Source organism: Heterodontus francisci, chromosome 12, assembly GCF_036365525.1.
Source record: "Heterodontus francisci isolate sHetFra1 chromosome 12, sHetFra1.hap1, whole genome shotgun sequence".
In the NCBI taxonomy this organism is placed as follows: Eukaryota; Metazoa; Chordata; class Chondrichthyes; order Heterodontiformes; family Heterodontidae; genus Heterodontus; species Heterodontus francisci.
In genome coordinates, this window is record NC_090382.1 from 23,289,728 (window position 1) to 23,310,444 (window position 20,717).

General features: G+C 43.1%; 1 protein-coding gene across 5 annotated transcripts in view; it reads left to right on the plus strand.

Moving 5' to 3' along the window:
- ebf1a (EBF transcription factor 1a) overlaps positions 1–20,717 on the plus strand; it is a 523,139-nt gene that overhangs the window by 479,190 nt on the left and 23,232 nt on the right. For all 5 annotated transcript variants that reach the window (XM_068043198.1, XM_068043197.1, XM_068043199.1 and 2 more), the window contains exons 12-13: positions 13,324–13,389; positions 14,450–14,627. In XM_068043198.1, coding sequence (XP_067899299.1) covers positions 13,324–13,389; positions 14,450–14,627 — 244 coding nt within the window. The remainder of the gene's footprint in view (positions 1–13,323; positions 13,390–14,449; positions 14,628–20,717) is intronic.

Consider the following 20,717-nt stretch of genomic DNA (forward strand, 5'->3'; position numbering starts at 1 on the left):
ATGAGTATTTTCACCCAATTAAAGGAAAATTTAACAATAGACTATTGAATAAAAGACTTAGCATTTATATAGTGCCTCTCATCTTCTCAGGACAGCTCAATACAGCAGCTGATCTGCAAATAGCACAGTTCCAAAACAACAATAAGATAAATTACCAACATATGAGAATATGAATTAGGAGCAGGAGTAGGCCACTCGGCCCCTTGAGCCTGCTCCGCAATTCAACAAGATCTTGGCTGATCTGATTGTAACCTCAACTCCACATTCCCGCCTATACCCATAACCTTCCACCCCATTGCTTATCAAGAATCTATCTACCTCTGCCTTAAAAATATTCAAAGACTCTGCTTCCACCGCCTTTTGAGGAAGAATGTTCCAAAGACTCGTGACCCTCTGGGAGAAAAAAAACTTCTCCTCTTCACTGTCTTAAATGGGCAACCCCTTATTTTTAAATAGTGATCCCTAGTTCTAGTTTCTCCCAAGAGGAAACATCCTTTCCACATCCACCCTGTGAAGACCCCTCAGAATCTTATATATTTCAATCAAATCACCTCTTACTCATCTAAACTCCAGCAGATACAAGCCGAGCCTGTCCAACCTTTCCTCATAAGATAAATCGTTCATTCCAGGTATTAGTTTAGCAAACCTTCTCTGAACTGCTTCCAATGAATTTATATCCTTCCTTAAATAAGGAGACTACTACTGCACACAGACTCCAGATGTGGTCTCACCAATACCCTGTATAACTGAAATATAACATCCCTACTTTGTATTTAATTCCCCTTGCAATAAACAATAACATTCTATTAGCTTTCCTAATCACTTGCTGTACGTGCATCCTAACCTTTTGCAATTCATGCACTAGGACACCCAGATCCCTCTGCATCTCAGAGCTCTGTGATCTTTCACCATTTAGATAATATGCTTCTTTTTTATTCTTCCTGCCAAAATGGACAATTTCACATTTTCTCACATTATACTTTATTTGCCAGATCGTAGCCCACTCCCTTAACCTATCTATATTTCTTTGGAGTCTCCTTATGCCCTCGTCACAATTTACTTTCCTACCTAGCTTTGTGTCATCAGCAAATTTAGCAACCATAGCCTCGGTCCCTTCATCTAAGTCATTTATATACATTGTAAAAAGTTGAGGCCCCAGCACTGATCCCTACGGCATACCACTTGTTACAACTTACTAACCAGAAAATGACCCATTTATGCCTACTCTCTGTTTCCTGTTAGCTAGCCAATCTTCTATGAATGCCAATATATTGCCCCCTACCCCATGAGCTTTTATTTTCCACAATAATCTTTGACGTGGCACCTTATCAAATGCCTTCTGGAAATCTAAGTACAGTACATCCACCAGTTCCCCTTTATCCACAGCAGATGTTACTTCTTCATAGAACTCCAATAAATTGGTTAAACATAATTTCCCTTTCACAAAACATGTTGACTCTGCCTGATTACCTTGAATTTTTCAAAGTGCCCTGCTATAACATCTTTAATAATTGTTTCTAACATTTTCCCTATGACAAATGTTAAGCTAACTGGCCTGTAGTTTCCTGCTTTCTGTCTCCCTCCCTTTGAATAAAGGAGTTACATTGGCTATTTTCCAATCTAATGGAACCTTCCTCGAATTTAAGGAAGTTTGGAAAATTAAAACCAATGCATCAACTATCTCACAAGCCACTTCTTTTAAAACCCTAGGATGAAGTCCATCAGGATCCGGGGACTTGTCAACCCACAACTCCAACGATTTGCTCAGTACTACTTCCCTGGTGATTGTAATTTTCTTGAGTTCTTCCCTCCCTTCCATTTCCTGATTTACAGCTATTTCTGGGATGTTACTTGTATCCTCTATGGTGAAGATCGATGCAAAATACCTGTTCAATTCATCTGCCATCTCCTTATTTTCCCTTATTAATTCCCCTGACTCACTTTCTATAGGACCAGCGCTCATTCTGTTAACTCTTTTTCTTTTTAAAATATTTTTAGAAACTCTTACTATCTATTTTTATATTTCTAGCTGGCTTTCTTTCCTACTCTAATTTTTCCCTTCTTATTAATCTTTTTAGTCATTCTTTGCTGCTTTTTATATTCTGCCCAATCTTCTGACCTATCACCCATCTTTGTACAATTATATGCTTTTTCTTTAAGTTTAATACTACCTTTAACATTTTTTAGTAAACCACAGATGATGGGTCCTCCCTTTGGAATTTTTCTTTCTCGTTGGTATGTATCTATTCTGTGTATTCTGAAAAATCCCCTTAAATGTCTGCCACTGCATCTCTATTGACCTATCCCTTAACTTACTTTGCCAGTTCACTTTTGCTAGCTCTGCTTTCATGCCCTCATTATTGCCCTTATTTAAGTTAAAAATACTAGTCTTGGACCCACTCTTCTCTCCCTCAAACGGAATGCAAAATTCAATCATATTATGATCACTGCTGCCTAGGGGGCGCCTTCACTATGAGGTCATGAATTAATCCTGTCTCGTTGCACAATACCAGGTCTAATATAGCCTGCTCTCTTGTTGGCTCCAGAACGTGCTGTTCTAAGAAACTATCCCAAAAACATTCTATGAATTCTTCATCCAGGCTATCTTTGCCCATCAGATTTTTCCAGTCTATATATAGATTAAAAGCCCCCATGATTATCGCCATATGTTTCTGACAAGCTCTCATTATTTCTTCCTTTTATACTCCATCCTACCATGTGGTTAATTTTAGGGGTCTGTACACCACTCCCACAAGTGACTTCTTGCCTTTATCATTTCTCATCACGACCCAAACTGCTTCTATGTCCTAGTTTCCTGGATTTAGGTCATCCCTCTCTATTGTGCTCATGGTATCATTAATTAACAGAGCCACCCCGCCACCTTCTCCTAGCTTCCTGTCCTTCCTAAATGCCATGTACCCTTCAATATTCAGGTCCCAATCTATGTCATCCTGCAGCCATGTCTCTGTAATGGCTATCAGATTGTACTTATTTATTTCTATTTGTGCTTTCAGTTCATCTGTTTTGTTTCGCATGCTACATGCATTCAGATACAGAGCCTTTAGTTTTGTCCTTTTATTATTTTTGCAACCTCTAGCCTTGTCTGCTGATTTTTCTCTTAAATTTGTACTCACTGAGCCTTCCTGTCATGTTCTGTTTATCTTTTCCCATATTAATATCTTTCGCTGTTGCCTTGTCTCTACTCTTTGATTTATCACATCTTCCCAAATTTGATCCCTTGCCCCCACTATTTAGTTTAAAACCCTCTCTACTTCCCTAGTTTCGTGGCTCGCTAGAACACTTGTCCCAGCACGGTTCAGGTGTAGACCGTCCCAAAGGTGCAGCCCCCGCTTTCCCCAGTACTGGTGCCAGTGCCCCATGAACCGGAACCTACTTCTACCACACCAGTCTTTGAGCCATGCAGTCATTTCTCTAATCTTATTTGCCCTACTCCAATTTGCACTTGGCTCAGGTAATAATCCAGAGATTATTACCTTTGAGGTTCTGCTTCTTAATTTGGTGTCTAGCTCCTCATACTGACTAAGCAGAACCTATGTCATTGGTACCTACATGGACCACGATGACTGGATCCTTCCCCTCCTGGCGCCAGGCTGAAAACGCGGGGGAAAACCTATCTCGATCTTTTTGTGCCCCCCCTTGGAGCGATCCCCCGGTCTTTTTAAATCAAAGTTTCAGCAGACAGGATCGCTGTCCCTTTAAAGACGGGTATCCTGCCACCCTCTGATTGGTGAGGGACGTTGGGGGGTGTGGTTGTGCAGTCCAGGGGAGGGGGGGTTTCTGGGGGTAAACTAGTTCCTGGCGGGAGTCCTCCGTGGGCCACATATTACCCACAGAGGAGGGATCCCCACCACCCCAAGTCCGGAGTGACAGTGCCTCATTTTACAAGGCATCCTCTCTGCGTGGCAGTGGCCCCTTCCCCCCCCCCCCCCCCCTCACTGTTAAGATCCCAGCAGCATCAGGAAGAGGCCCTTAATTGTTCATTAATAGGTCAAGTAGGGGCCTCAATTGGCCTCTGGGTGGGAAGGCCCTCGTCAGCCTTTCAGACCCCCGGGAAGATTGCTTGGCGACAGGCCCTTTGCCCCCCTGTCGGGATACTCCATGCCCTCCCGACCTGTGATCCTGCCTAGGGGCCACACCAAATCCCGGCTACTAGCAATAGTTATCAGAGGATTGGCATGTCTGTGTTGCTCTCCACAGTTGAACCTCCTGCTAATGCTCACTATTAGCTCAGAGCTGAGTAAGAATGCATACCCTGGAATCTCAGTACAGCAGCCAGTCATATTTTAATGTTGAAATGAGATGTAATAGGGTGGGATTACTCTGATTGAGTCATGTAGGGGCATTCGCACATTTGTCCAGTTAATGGAAATCACCATGTTTGAAACGGACGTGAAAGCCACTTACTTGAAGAGCACCAACGGGCTTCTGACACCTTGTGGAAATGGCTACTGTGGATAGGGGGATGCTCTAATCACCCTTGGTACCCTTGGAGTAGGAAGGGGAAAAGAATAATCCAGAGCTACACCTCTTAGTCATTATCCATAGGACGCGAGAAGGTACCAGATGAGAATATGACTCTGGAGCTCCCACCCTATGCTCATGTACTCCTCCAATGCTCCCTGTCTGACAAACACAGAATGTATGGCCACTTGAATCAGTTTACAGTGGGCTGCCAGCCTCTTTCTTCAACATTTGCTGTCTTTTTCAGTTATTTCGAGTAAATTTCCATTCCTCCTTCCTGTTTCCACACTCTGCTGAGTCTGAGGTAAAGAACCCCACCTGCAAATTCTGATTTTTGCACATATAATAGTAGGGGATAGAAAAATGCTGCAAAGACACAGTAAGTCAGTCAGCATCTGTTAGTGTTTTGGAGATGAGCACAGAACATTGGATGGATAAATGAGCAGATTCAGCACTTTGGAGACCTCACTGCAGCTCATTATTGCTGCCTCGGGTTACCCAACACACTCTGGCCTATCTGCTTGCCTGGCCTCTGCAGTGACTGTGGAACAGTACGTTGGCTATTGTGCAGATAAATGTTCCCCAGATCCCCATACATTTGTCAGAAGACATTGGAAGAGCAACTTTCTGGCCACTGCACTGCAGTACTTGTATTTGAAAAGATCCAAAATAGTTTTCTCGATGGCTCAAAAGCTAATGACTGGGAATTTCTGCCTGTCTTCCACCAAAGCTATGGCGGTAGAGTGGACAAAGTTTCGGCAAATATGTGCTGCTTAACTGCATGGTTGCAGAAAGCACTGGTCTTATCGAGGACAACTGGTAGCATGTCTCGGTTGGGCAGGAGGTAGTGTGTCTTGGTTGGGCAGCAGGTAGTGTCTCGATTGGGCAGCGGGTAGTGTCTCAGTTGGGCAGCAGGTGGTGTATTGGTTGGGCAGCAGGTGGTGTCTCGGTTGGGCAGCAGGTAGTGTGTCTCGATTGGGCAGCAGGTAGTGTGTCTCGATTGGGCAGTAGGTGGTGTCTCGGTTGGGCAGGAGGTGGTGTCTTGGTTGGGCAGCAGGTAGTGTGTCTCGATTGGGCAGCAGGTGGTGTCTCGGTTGGGCAGGAGGTGGTGTCCTGTGGTTGGGCAGCAGGTAGTGTGTCTCGATTGGGCAGCAGGTGGTGTCTCGATTGGGCAGCAGGTAGTGTGTCTCGATTGGGCAGCAGGTAGTGTGTCTCGATTGGGCAGTAGGTGGTGTCTCGGTTGGGCAGGAGGTGGTGTCCTGTGGTTGGGCAGCTGGTAGTGCGCTGTGGTTGGGTAGCAAATCACGCTTCTTGATTTTGATGACTATCCGCTGTCTTCCTCACCCCCATTGGAATGCATCTGTGTGTGTGGAAGTTAGACATAGATACGATCGATCCCGTGCTTATGCTCACCATGGTTGCAAAGCCTACTGGCACTCATTACCTGCGGTCATACATGAAGTGTGGGCACTTGGACGAGGAACCAAGGGCAGCTCGTGCTTCATTGACCCTACCCTGGGACAGGTCACTGGCATGAGGAGAGGAGTGGGGATATTTGGAAGATAGGGATGGTGAGGGTTGCTGGGAGTGAGACCTCCAGTCACAGAGAAATGTCTCCAAATAGAAAAAAAGAGAGGCCTAAAGCAGGAGCCATTCTAGATGCATAAAGAACTCTTTGAATTGTAAATGGCTGTTAGTAAAAATGCAAACAATTTTACTGTGTACTGTGGAGGATTTAAAAATCCAGTAGCTTGTCATCAGAAAATAGACTGAAAGATTTTTGAAAATGTTGACGTTGACAGCTAAATGAATGTAATTATGTTACTAAAGTGTTTTACCTTCTTTCTAGGGGCCTTTATATATACAAACACTTAAATAGTGCCTGGAAATTGGCCATAACTACTAAGTTGCCTATAGTGACTACATTATTTTATATGAGGTGAATTTTAACTATAATTAATGTTCTTGTTGTTAGAATATAGAGTAAATCCTATAAGTCTTTTACTGCTATCTTCATGCTTTGATCCATTGCTTACACACAGGCTTTGAAAAATGTTATTTGTAACATTCCCAGTGCTTGGGGGCCCAGACTTACTCAGATTCAAACACAGTTCTCACATGCACTGCCTCTCTTAAAGGTGTAGGGACTTGGTTCCTTTGGATTTTTCTGTTTTGGGGGCAGAGTCTGCAGAATATGAGAGAAGAAAAAATCATGATTAATGGAATGAGAAAGGAATTGTTGAAATTAATTACAGGGCAGGGTCCTTGATAGCTGTGGCACCTCCCCCTCATCCCCAATGATTTCTGTGAGTTTATGTGTGTATGTTCTGTATGGGTGTGTTTGTGTATGTATGTGCAAATGTGTCTGCATTTGCATGTGTACATCTGGTGCATGTGTATATGCCTGCGTGCGTGCCTCTGACGTGTGTGTCCACATGTGTCCGTGCGTGCATGTGCCTGTGTGTGTCTGCCTGTGTATGTGCAAGTATGTGTCTGTATGTGTTTGCCTGCATTAGTGTCTGCATGTGTGTGTGGTGTGTGTGTCTGCGAGGATCAAGCTGGACTGTTTTATTCTTCAAGCTTCAATATTCTGCCAATACACACAATCCAAGTTCGCTAGTAATGAAGGGTCACTTAGATGAGGCCAGACTGTCTCCACAACCATAACCCAACAAGTGACAGCACCTTTTGGCAAGGAATTGGAGGAATTATGAATTGTGCCAAGACAGACAGTAATAATCAGCTTTAAGCTTAAACATCTTAGTTTTCCAAAGAGGCATAGCTTGCTGAGGAGAATTTCCAACTGAAAGTTACTCCTAATCTGGGCTCTTCTCCCGCTGTTTCCTTTAACAATAGCTTTCAATGTAAGCAATTTCGTTTATAAACAATTATTTGTTTTCAATTCTACTAGAGCCTGGTGTTATGAGATGATCCTATTCCTTGTCTTCCTGCACAGTAGTTTGATTACGTTCCCATTAAATAACCACAGCAACAGAACAAACAGCTTCCAAAAGTCCCGACAAACTTGCTGCACCTCACCCTTTCACTCGTTTCCCAGCATTTTGCCCACCAACCTGCCTAAACTGTTAGCTGCCACCTTCCTTTGGTGTTAACTTCTCAACATGTAAATTCTAAAATCAGTGCTGGAGAAACCTTGCAGCTCAGCTCCCTGTACCTACAGCAGTCAGTCAGGGACTCTGCAAAAATAACAAGCACCTACTCTTCAGTGTTTTACACATTGTGTGATTTCTGGAACTTCCTATAGATTACAGACAAAAAAACTTCTCTTTCTTTCATCTCCCCTTCCATATTTGTGTATATGTCTTTTATTAATTGTCTCTCTCCCTCTCTCTTGTGCATATTACATTCTCTCATGTTATGCACATCTCCCTCATTCAAATTTTCGTTCTCTGTCTATCTTTCTCTCCCTGACTGTCTTTTTTAAAAATCTTTCTCCCCTGTCTTTCACCCCTTTGTTGTCCTTCCCACTTCCTTCATCCCATGTCTCTCCTATGTGTCTGTTTGTCTCTGCTCTCATGCCCCCCCATCCTCACCATGTGATTTGATCCTCTTCCCCGATCTGTCTTATTCACTCATAGGGCCAGTGGAGTAGACCATTCAGCCCCTCAAGCCTGTTCCAATGAACTGGTCTGCATCTTAACTCCATCTACCTACCTTTTCTCTATATTCTTTGGTACCCTTACCAAATAAAAATCTATCAGTCTCAGTCTTGCAAAATTGTGATTGGTCCTCAGTGTTCCAAAGCCTTTTAGATAAGAGAGTTCCAGATTTCTAATACACTTTGTGTAAAAGTATGTTCCTTGGTTTCACTGCTAAATGGCCTGGATCTAATTTCAGAGTATGTCCTGGATTCCCCCACCAGAGGAAATTGTTTCTCTGTCTTTAACCTGTCGCAGCTCTCTCTCTTAATGCTGTTGAATTGGGCCCTGCTCTCCCCAGTATAATTAAAGAACTGTATCATTTTTGGACCTGAAAGATGTAAAGGTTGAACTAGTGGCACAATCCATATCTAAACATCTCCAGCTCTATTTACTGAGACAGTGCCATCACAACAGAATGTTTTGCAAGATGCTTTAAGATATTTTATGTGCAATGGTTATTGCAGTGGCCCAGTGGACAGAAGGCCATATAAGGAGAGCTACCACAGCCTTGCATCAGCATCCAATATGGTGGAGCTGTAGTACAGTTTTCAAAGTGCTCTTGGGACTGAGGTTGTCCAAAAGCTGCTTAGTGGGGAATGATGTCCCTTTAAATCGCTAAAAACAATTTAACAATGTAGCACGTAGCAATTTGCTGCAGGAAGTAGACATCATAATTTGAGCCATTTCGGATAAGACTTTATTTTTTTGGATTGGAAAATCTTGCTGAGTCTTAAAGAAGAGATAGGATGTGCTGGTGCTTAAAGGGAATGTAGATTCTGAATTCTTCCATTATCCTGAACATTATAAAGGGGTGATATATGTGCAATTACTGGTGTCTCTCAGCCATACTTTGTTGCACAAATTTAGTGTGAAATTTAGGAATAGCCAATTTGTGTGATACGGTCTTCCTGTGACACCATGCTGTGGTGACCCTAAAAGGCAATAGTGGATTGTCAGAAGCCTCATTCATAGGGGTCGAGGGAGGCGTTGCTGCTAATTATTTCCTTGGTTGTAGGCCAACGTAACACTCACCTACCTAAAATAACAATGGTAACTATCAATGGCTCCTGTTCTTCAAGACTTCTGCAGACCATTAGAATGAACTGACTGGAAGAACTTGGCTGGGCAAGGGCAAGAGGAATTGTCCCTGATGTTCCTTCCAACCCGTCATACAAAAAGGAGTTGTTTTATGTGGTTATGCAAGGGTTAAAATGATAACTTGGATCTATTATTTTGAAAGGGGTTTAGTTGATTTTTTCCATGCAAATAAATTTATTAAAGTTATAGAAGTAGTGGTGATCTGCCCAAGGGCAGGTCCTCTGCTCATTCTCCACGCCTCATGGTCCTGCACTTTCCTCTTTACTTGCTCGTAAGAGCCTCCCATTTTTTAACTTGCATGACAAATGAGCAATATGACTAGGAAAAAAGTGCATGAGGTGGTTTCCCATTGCCTTCCTCATGTGTGTTTTAAAGGAAAGCAAGTCCGCTTCCTGAAGGATCCTCCACCTGTAAGCAGCCGTTGTCCCTTGAGGTTCCAGCTCTTCTGCCATCACCACCGAAAATTCACTGGTTCAGCCATTGGCCATGGCTTGTAACCCTGAGCAATGGGATGCTTACCTGACCCTGGGGCACCTCGCAAAAGGGCAGAGACAACCACCCCCTGAGCTCTCAAATGACCCCGCTAAAGTTAAGGTGATCAGTGTAAGTATGAGGGCCTGTGTTTTGTAAATGTTAAACTCAGGGACTCTGTGAATTCAGCTCGGATATTCAATTCAATATCAGGAATTATTTACATGAATTTCATCAGTCAGTCATGACACTTAAATGCAATTTTATGTTAAAACTCAAAAACTGGTTTGTTTGAATGTGGGAGAGGCTATTCCATTGTATTTTTGTTTGATTGTGCTTTTAAAATTCATTGGCTTCATAATTAATCGGTTAAAAGCAGTACCTACCTACAGACTGTTCAGTTCTTGCTGGATTCTGAGGGATGTTCCGATAAAGGGGTTCAGTGAGCATGTGGCTCGTGTATTTCAGTGAAACTCCTGTTATCTTACAACACAGCAGGAGGTAATTCGGCCCATCATGCCTGTGCCAGCTCTTTGAAAGTGTGATCCAATTAATTCCACCCCTCTGCTCTTTCTCCTTGGCACTGTCAAATGTCATCAAGGGGAAGAAGAACACGGTACTGTTCACTGTGCAAGTTTTCAGGAGTTTGTCTTATTTCAAAAATCTGTTCTAATTGCTGAGCTTTTCTTTGGTGTTATCTTAACACTGAGCTGTTGACTGTAGCCGTGCCATTGGGAGGGCTCAGTGCGTCAATCCCTGTAAGGAAGGGAGGGAGAGTGACCCTCAGGGTTCTCAATGTGGCTAATTAACAGCACTGGCAAAAGCAGAGAGCAGTTCTGTTATCCATCCATTTGACACATGATGATGCAGAGAGACCAGGAAGGGAGAACAAAGTCCTCCATCTACCTCAACATGCACAACTAAAGAGTTTTCTTTTGTAATAATGCAGAATTTGTTTATGGATTGCGAATGGATAAAATTGAAATTGGGGAGAAAGGCTTTGAACAATAGTCTTGCTGAATAATGGAAGAGGAAATGAATTGATTCAAAAGGGGAAATACAAGAATCTTAACAAATGTGCTAGCTTGGCTCAGTTTGTGCCACTCTCTCTTCTTCAAAGGCCATGCTTTCAAGCTCCACTCTGGCACTTGAGCACACGATCTAGGCTGACCTTTCAATGCAGTACTGTCGGGGTGCTGCATTGCCGGAGGTATTGAATTTTGGATGAGATGTAAAACTGTGACTCTGTTTGTCTGTCAGCTGCACTTAAAGGATCCATGCCACCACTTGAAGAGCAGGGAGTTCTTTTGGTGTCAGTGATCATTATTCCTCCCAGAGCACCGCAAATGGTCATTCATCTCATTTGCTCTTAGTGGGATCTTATTGTGTGCACTTGCTGTGTCTGACTACACAACAACATTTGGCTGTATTTCAAAAGTGTTTTAAGGTGATAAGGTGTTTTATATATATAAATGCAAGTTCTTTTAATGAAGAGGAAGATGAAAAAACACTTAACCAATGAAGGGGCAAGAAAATTGACTGAAAGTGGTCACAAAAATTGCAAGAAATGTAATTATAATGATACAAAATATATTCCATATTAAATAGAAACATTATGATATATATATGTTTATGTGTACCTGTATGTGTGTGAATATGAAAGGATCGAGAACGAGAGAGCACAGATTTGAAGTGATTGGCAAAAGAAGCAAAAGCGACATGAATAAAAGTTCTTCATGCAGCGAGTAGTTAGGATCTGGAATACACTGCCTGAGAGTGTGGTGGAGGCAGGTTCAATTGAGACATTCAAAAGGGAATTAGACTGTTATAGAGTCATAGAGTCATAGAAAGATACAGCACTGAAACAGGCCCTTCGGCCCACCATTATCTGAAAAGAAAGTATTACGGTCAAGTGAGGAGGGGTTGAAGGGCTTCCCTCTTTTCCCTCTCCTTGTTTGAACACAACAGGTTTAATTCTTTCTTAAAGTGGATTCAGTAGGTGGTTTATTTCTTACTTGCTATGATCATAACAGAAACTAATTGGACAGGTTTTCTGGAGTTAACAAAGAACGTGGTTATCTTTATTATACCTAAACCGAACTAATAAATAATAAACAACGCGGCAACTTTCATTCCCACGCGCACACAAATAGGTTACAGAGTGGGGAAAGGTAGATTGATTAAGTTAGAGTATATAAAAAGGTATACAGTCTGTGAAGTTTGGTGATTCAACTAGCTTATAGCTGAATTTGGTGGTTTGAGGCTTTTAGTTTGAAGAGGTAAATGACTGGTTCGGTGAGTCTTGTGGAAATAGCGAGGTGGATGATTTTCTTCAACAGGGTTTCTGATTGTAGCTGGGGTATGCAAAGGTGGTCAGTTAACAAACAGGATTTGAAAGCTTAGGGTCTACTCATGTCAGAGTCCAGTTGCTTCTTCCCGGCTGCAGCGAAAACACCAACTTAAAACTAAGATGGGGAGGGGCTTGTCACATGACTGAGTGACTGTCATTCAAACATATCAGTGAGCAGTATTTCTCCGCTTGCTGAGAGAACGGGTAGTTCCTTTAAACTTCCTGGGTCTTGGCTCTTGCTGGGAAATTAGCAGACATTTCGTCTCTCTCCTCACAGTCCTTTGAAATGTAGGACACAGTGTTGCAAACTAGGTGATCATCTTAAGCTGAAAGGATGACTTTGCTGGCAGCTTGTCTTTTTAAAATGTCTTTAAAAAAAATACAAATTCAGATCGCCAGCCAGTGGATCAGAGAAAATTATCATTCAACACAACACATTGGTGTAATAAAAGAATGTGCAGGGTTACAGGGAGAATGCGGGGGAGTGGCACTAGGTGAATTTTTCATTCAGAGAGCCTGTGCAGATATGATGGACCAAATGGCCTCCTTCTAGCTGTAACAATTCTGTGATTCTGTGATATATACCAATGTATAGGTACAATTATTAATAATCTCTTATATAACTAATTCTGTCACTTCTGGCCATATAATTCCAAGCAGCATAGTAATTCAAACCTCAGTAAGTTGTTCCATTGATAAAAAGGAGCCGTCAGCCAATTGCCACGACTTTGCGATAATAAGGTTTGATTGCTTTATTCGCAGCACACATACACCCACACAGACTAAGAGGGTAGCTTTGTTTTTAGCACCATGATTTCTCAGTCTGTAAAGGCAGGGTGTAATCTGAGCCAAACAGACCAGGCTGTTCCCAGGTTCAGCCCTGCACTGAGTTACCTAATCTCATCTGAGCTGGCAATTAGAACAGCGCTATAACTGGTTTTGGCATCCTGGGCTAGATAAGGGAAAAATTACCCAGGATTCCAGATCCTGCTCGGTATCCCCCATGGCTCATGTCAGAATGTGGTTCTGATTGTGAGGTGAGGACAGGATTGAGCTGTGCTATGATTCTAAGCTAAACTGACAGGCAATAAGGCGGTGGGTTTGGGTGGGCTGCCCATTGAAGTCAATAAAGTCAGGAGGGGTGTAAAATGGGCACTGTGAGAGTTAGGTTATAATCAAGTTCAGTGTATCTGAATACCAGTGAATTAAAACAACCTTTTGGAGAATTAAGAATGAAATCTTTGTGCTTTTCTTCCATAGGAAGTTATACTGAAGAGGGCAGCTGACTTGGTGGAGGCTCTTTATGGCATGCCACATAATAACCAGGTAATGGCTAGTTCTCTGTATGCTTTTATAAAGATAACACTTTATTAAGTGGGGCACTGAAGGGCAGGACACTGAGGGCTGGCACACCGAAAGACAGCAAAGGCTGGGGAACTGAGGGAGGGGGATCAACAGACTGGACATCTGGGGGACCAAGGGCTCAGACATTGAGGGTCAGGCCATTGAGGGCAAGACACTGAGGGTGGGACGCTGAGGGTCAGGACATTGAGGGCAGGACACTGAGGGCGGGACATCAAAGACTGGGGGACCGAGCACTGGGACACCAAGGACTATGATACTACATGCTCCAACAGTTCTGCACTGAAGTGCCAATCTATGTCAAGTGTCAAGTCCTGCAGTGACCCATAACCTTCTGGCTAACAGGTGAGAATTCTACCATTAAGCCATGGCTGACAATACCACGCCTGATAATAACTGGGAGGCAGGAAGGGCACAGAGGGAGGATTTGCAGCTGAGAATCCGGAAGTGCGGGTTTCCCGCAGATCTTGCTGAATTTAATGGCAGAACTGCTTAAATTTCTTCAACAGCTTTCAACAGAAGCGCTACTGCTCCCCCGGACCCACAAGCGCTGTTATAAAGGAGCTTAACTGATGGATCTGGCCCTTTGTGTCTCCCTTCAGCTGCCGGATTTCTGGAGGCCTGGGAAACTTAGCCCGCAGGTGTTAAAACTAAAAATTAAGTTAAATTGGAGGCAAGCAACCTTCTTAAAATATTCTAGTGACCTACCCACATCCTGAGAGCAGGTAGGTTGCCCACCCCGTAACCTGCCTCTGGAAATAGGCAGGTTGGGATCAAGCTGCCCATTTTGAAATTTTTATCCTTTCTTCCCTTCCACACGGCCTGGGAAGGTTCAAATTCCATCGAGGAGGGGAAGAAACATGGAGAGGGGAAGAAAAGGGTTAGGAGATTTGGAATATAACCATTGAATCCTTTCACGCATCATTGTATAACTGTTTTAACCACTTTTTCTTCTTACTGGCAGTCAGCTTGTTTCTATTCTGCTTGAAGTTAACAAATGCTTTTTTTCCAAAATGCCTGGTAGGAAATTATTCTGAAGCGAGCAGCTGACATCGCAGAGGCCCTCTACAGTGTCCCTCGGAACCACAACCAGCTTCCAGCTCTCAGTAACACTTCTGTTCATGCAGGAATGATGGGAGTCAATTCCTTCAGTGGTCAACTGGCTGTCAATGTGTCCGAGTCCTCGCAGGCTGCCAATCAAGGTAAGGGCTTGACATGTCGAATCACTTGCATTACCTACAGGTTTCTAACCCCCACCCACCTTACCCCCTCTCCACATTAAATAGGCAAGATAGAGAAGTCCAAAGTGAGTAATTCCATAGACCGCCATTGAGAATTTACAGTTCATCCATTCTTAGAGACTTTTGAAATCATTTTTTGACCAACTTTCACTGATATATGCTTGGATGCTTTTGGGGGGAGGGGTGAATGAATAAACACAAGCAGGGCTCCCTTGCTGTTTGTGGTATATATCAATGATTTAGACATGCAAGTGGGGGCATGATTAAAAAGTATACAGGTGATACAAAAATTGGCTGTGTGGTTGATAGTAAGGAAGAAAGCTGTAGACTGCAGGAAGATATCAATGGACTGGTCAGATAGGCAGAAAAATGGCAAATGGAATTCAATCCAGAGAAGTGTGAGATAATGCATTTGAGAAGGAAAAACAAGGGAAAGGAATATACAATAAATGGTAGGATTCTGAAATGTGTAGAGAAACAGAGGAACCTTGCAGTGTAAGTCTACAGATCCCTGAAGGTAGCAGGACAGTTAGATAAGGTGGACAAGAAGGCTTAAGGGATGCTTCGTTTTAATGGCCAAGGCCTAGAATATAAGAGCAGGGATGTTATGCTAGAACTGTCTAAAACACTAATTAGGCCACAGTTACAGTACTGCTTTCAGTTCTGGTCACTGCATCACAGAAAGAATATGATTGCACTAGAGAAGGTGCAGAAGAGATTTACAAGGATGTTGCCAGAAATGGAGAATTTTAGCTATAAGGAGAGATTGGATAGGCTGGGGTTGTTTTCTTTGGCTGAGGTGAGATTTAATTGAGGTGTATAAAATTATGTGGTGTCTAGATGGGGTGGATAGGAAGGACCTATTTCCCTTATCAGAGAGGTCAGTCACCAAGGGCATTAGATTTTATTTCATCCAGAGTGTGCTGGGGGTCTGGAACTCATTGCCTGAAAGGATGGTAGAGGCAGAAACCCCCACTGCAATAAAAAAAAACACACTTGGATATGCACTTGAGGTGTCGTAACCTATAGTGCTATGGACTAAGAGCTGGAAGGTGGGATTAGGCTGGATATTTCTTTTTTGGCCGGCACAAACATGATGGGTCAAATGGCCTCCTCTGTGCTGTAAATCTTTCTATGTTCTATGTTTCTAAGCAGATTTCCTCTCGAATTTGATAGAGACAACAATTGTGAAATTTCCTTACCAAAGATCAGATCTGAAGATTGTATGCCTGACATTGGATTTATGTTGAAGAGTCTTGTTAATGTCTAAAATGTGACTAATGAATTGGATACACTGCATACAGTGATCACAATTGTTATTATAGTGCATTTGTTAGTATGTTAAATATAATCATTTAAATATATGTTTATGCTAATATGTGTCATCACAGGAAGTGATGAAGTATCACGTGGTTCAGTTCTCTTGCACAGTCTGTTAGCACATGTAAGCTGAAGCAACAATAAGTCTCCATTAAAGCATTGTGTTCAAACCATTATGGCTACCCTTCAGCATTGTTTGTGTTAGTCTATGGTGACAGTGGTAGTGAGTCGACAGCATTGTTGGCAGTGAGTCAGCAGCTGAAAATGACAGTTATGGTCAAAAGCCCTACCTGAAGTGCTGTGACCAGATCACAGCTCTCACATCAGCAGAGCAATGGTGTGAGTAGAGATCGAAGGCGATTTGAGAGCACTCCCGATTTTGCCTTGAGCCAGCAAGACAAAATTATTGGTAGTTTCAGCCACAGAGATCAGTGCAGCATCGTGTTTTGGTGCGGATTCCTTTCTGCAGTTGCCACGCCTGCGCACCATTAGCTGGCTCTTGACGCCAAAACCCCTCCCGACTGCAAGCTTGCAAGCCCGTGCTTCAGAAACGCAGCTCAGGGCGTAGCTCCTGCTCAGCTTTGCGTATATCACAGCTTGCTGCTCCTCGGGGAGAAAAGATTTGAAGTCTTAGGCAATGACAGCCAGATTTCCAGAGATGGACTGGAAAGCACCTGATGTCCCGGTGAATTCAAACTGTTTAAGCAGAGGATTAAACTATGCTTCCTAGACCATGAGGTTATGGATTCAGAGAAGCAGTCTATAAAAATTAGGATCACCATAGGAAACAAAGGTCTGTGCAGAATCAATACCTCTGGTTTCTCTGATGCTGACCAGAAGGATCCATCAAAGCTATGGACAACATTAGAAAGACAGTTTAAGATTAAAGTCAATTTCAGAGGACACCGCTTGGAACTCATGTGGTATAGACAGAGAGCTGGTGAGAGCTTGGACGACTTTGTTAACCGATCCAGAGAGAAAGCAAAAGAATGTGACTTCTTTGATGCTGAACTCTTGGAGTAAATTATGGAGTTGGTTATCACCTCCACTCCTCTTGAGGCATTCTAGAATGACATCCTGGAAAAGCTGAGGGGGCACGGTGTGGGGAGTATGCTATAGGACGGATGCAGATATGAGGTAATTATGGCGGGGGACAGTGTTTTCAAGCTTTAGGGTCCAAAATGTCTGTTGGTACAATATCCAAGGTACCAGGCGCAACAAGGTATGCAGTAACTGTGGGCTCTCCCACCAACCGCTTGGATGCCCGGCATATGCAGACACGTGCAAGGCATGCGGGCATAGAGGGCACTGTGACCATCTTTGTAGAAGGTCCAGCAGTAAGAATTGCGGGGAGAAGACAGAGCGGGTAGCGCTCAAGCCGCAGAACTATGCCTCCCAGAGGCGAAGGGAGGTGAGACACTTCCATGCATCGCCAAAAGTATAGACCCATCCACGAAATGGGGGAATGCCTGACCAAAATGGACGAGGTGAATTGAGGTGAAGACACTATAGGTGAACAGCTATTTCACGCGATAACCTTAGCGGAACTGGTCCATTCCGTTAACAAAACGGAAGCTTTTGCAACACTCCAGATCGTCAGTCCCAATAAGGCTGGACGGCATCGACTAAGATACAGGTGCAAGAAGGCAGCAACATTAGAAGTGGAGTTATGACAGAAAGGTCTCGGTGCATGTCTTCTTCAAGATGGCAAGCCTGTCACATTTAGTTCAAAAAGTCTGTTGCCTGGACAAGCAAATTACTCCAATATCGAATGAGAAGCTGTCACTCTTGTCTTTGGGATCACCAGGTTTCTACACATACTTATTTGGAAAAAGAGTTCCTGGTCAAGACAGATCATAAGACGCTGGAGATGATCTGGAGAAAACCACTCACGGGTGTGCTGTCGTGACTCCAAAGGTTACTTGTCAAGACTCAGGGCTACAGCTGTGATGTCAGAAACAAACCTGGTATCCAGGTGATCCTATCAGACACTCTAAGTAGACTTCCCAACCCTGGGAAGGCACAAGAAAGGCCATTGGACTCCCAGGTGGACAAAGTCTGTGCAAGTTTAGAGGATATCTACAACTTAGATCTTATGGGCTTCAGTCAACACAAGAGAGAGGAACTCCAGAGGGAGACTTTTCAAGACCTCACACTCCAAGATCTCAGGCAAATCATTGTAGGGGGTTTGTCCAAGACCATTCAGGAGATCCCGATGGATCTAAGAACATAATGGCCACACAGAGACAAAATTGGTATATCCAATGTACTCATACCAGTGACACTTCACTCTGACATACTCAGACAGCTCCACCAAGGACACATGGGAATAGAAAAAATGAGACAACTCACCTGTGAGGCAGTATTCTGGCTTGGCACCAGCAAGGACATTGACCAGATGGTAAGATCGTGTGATGCATGTCAGTAATACCAAGCTAGTTAACAAAAAGAGCCTCTCCAACCGCATGGCATACCATCAGCGCCATGGATCAAGATAACAATCGATCTGTGCTCTGTGGGGAGAGAAGACAACCTGCTAGTGACTGATTATCACTCCAAATTTCCCATTGTGCAGAAGCTTTAAGACACGCAAGTACAGCAGTGGCCAACACTGTTAGTGCCATCTTTAGTCTTTTTGGTGCCCCGGTAGAAGTGGTGTTTGACAACAGCCCACAATACACTGGAAAACCTTCCAGGATATGTGTGAACAATGGCTCATCAACCATGTCATATTATCACCCCGATATCCTCGTTCGAATGGGATGACTGAACAGGACAGTCAAATCACTGATCAAATGTGTTCGGAAACTGGGCAAGATATCCAAGTTGCATTATTGCATCTTCGCACAACACCATGAGACTCCAGATTGCCATCACCTGCTGAAATTCTGTTTGGTCGACTAGTGAGAACCACACTACCAAGTTCTCATCTCACCAAGTTGTCCTTGATTACAGACTGGTTAGGTCAGAAACAAGACAAGATGAAAGATGCACATGATGTGCATGCGGGCACAAAATTACTGCTGCTACACCTTGGCCAGAAGATGAGGGTCATTCACCCGCAAGAACAGACATGGATCCCAGCAGCGGTGTCCAAGTTGTACAAAGAACCATGTTCGTATGAGGTGAAAACAACAAATGGTGTGATACTGTGAAGGAATCCATCTCACCACAGGGAACTCTCTGCTAGCCATGCACAAGGAGACCAACCAGCATTGCCTAGGCGTACCCGTGTACATTGTGAAGACAAAGAGACAACAAGCAAGACACCGACAACTCAGGACAATTCTCCCAAACACAATTTTCAGAAGGAGAGGATGGACAGTTCGAGCACACACCCACATGTCATTGTCACAAGGTCTGGTTGAGTCAGCCGACAACCAAACATAGACAACACCTTGAAGAGGAGTGTCCCAAATATTCGTGTTACAATTGAATGCCATATGTAAATAATGTTATAGTTGTCAAACTTTTTATATGTCATAAGGGTTGCTTATTTATGTACATATTTATGTTATACTGCAGTTGCCATTTAAGGGAAGGGGGAATGTTATGATACTTGTTAGTATGTTAAATATAATTTAAATATATGTTTATGCTAATATGTATGTCATCACAGGACGTGATGCAATATCACAATTCGGTTCTTTTGCTCAATGTGTTAGCACGTGTAAGTTGAAGCAACAAGTCTCCATTAAAGCTTTGCATTCAAACCTTTATGCCTGCCTTTCAGCTTTGTTTGCATTGGTTTAGAAAGAGATAATTCAACAGGAATATACCACTCATACTGTACAATTAAACTTTAGCATTGATTACTCATAATACAGACTTTAAAAAGATTGGTGCCTGATGACACTACCGTGTTGTACTACTTTGAGATTTAATTTTAGCATTGAACATTTTGTAACGTGCTGTTTGTTGACAAATACTATAAATAGACTTTTCTTCTAAAATAGCTTGACAGGATTTGGTGAAAACGTACATTACTCGAAACTTAATAGTGGTGCCTGTGAATCGTGTAAATAATTGTGGTTTGACTGCCTTTAGTCTCTTGCTTGTTTTCTTGAGATCTGCCGATGCTTGGAATAAACACTGATTTTTAGTGGTTTATTTTCATAAATTTACCTGAGATTTTAAGCTCTAATTCCCCGCTCTTCCCCCTGACTGTTTTTGATGCTAAAAATAAAGACTGAAGGACAGCCCCCCCATACATACAAGAAAAAATATGTTTTCCAATCAGCATAAAAGCTGGCTTTAAAGATGCTTACTCAGTCTCTTTATTGATGATGCATTTATGCAGGCCCTCTTCCCAGCACACCTGTGGGTCGCAGCAAAGCCATGGGCCTCCATCCACAGTCTGCCCAACTGGTGCAAATTCTCAGAATAGTCTGAAAGTTCTTTTCTTGCTGTGCAGTAGAAGAAAGGAAGACATCCCGTATTCAGACTGTGAATAAAAGCTATAGAGCCAGTGGTTTAATGAAGCTAATGATTCTGCTGATTCTTTTCTACTTCCTATGGGGAAATGGCTTCTTTTTACTTGACAACTCCCCAAAGCGCCAGGTATGAAAATGAGGAGCTCAGCCAACTTGTGTCCTGTCACTCCGTGATTTCGCATTTTAGAGCTTCTCTGGGAGTGGCCCCTTCCTTCAGATTGTGGTCCCAGTAAAAGGCTAGGGACAGAACACTGCTCTACTGAATCTGAAAGTGAAAATGATGAGCCAACGTGTAAGA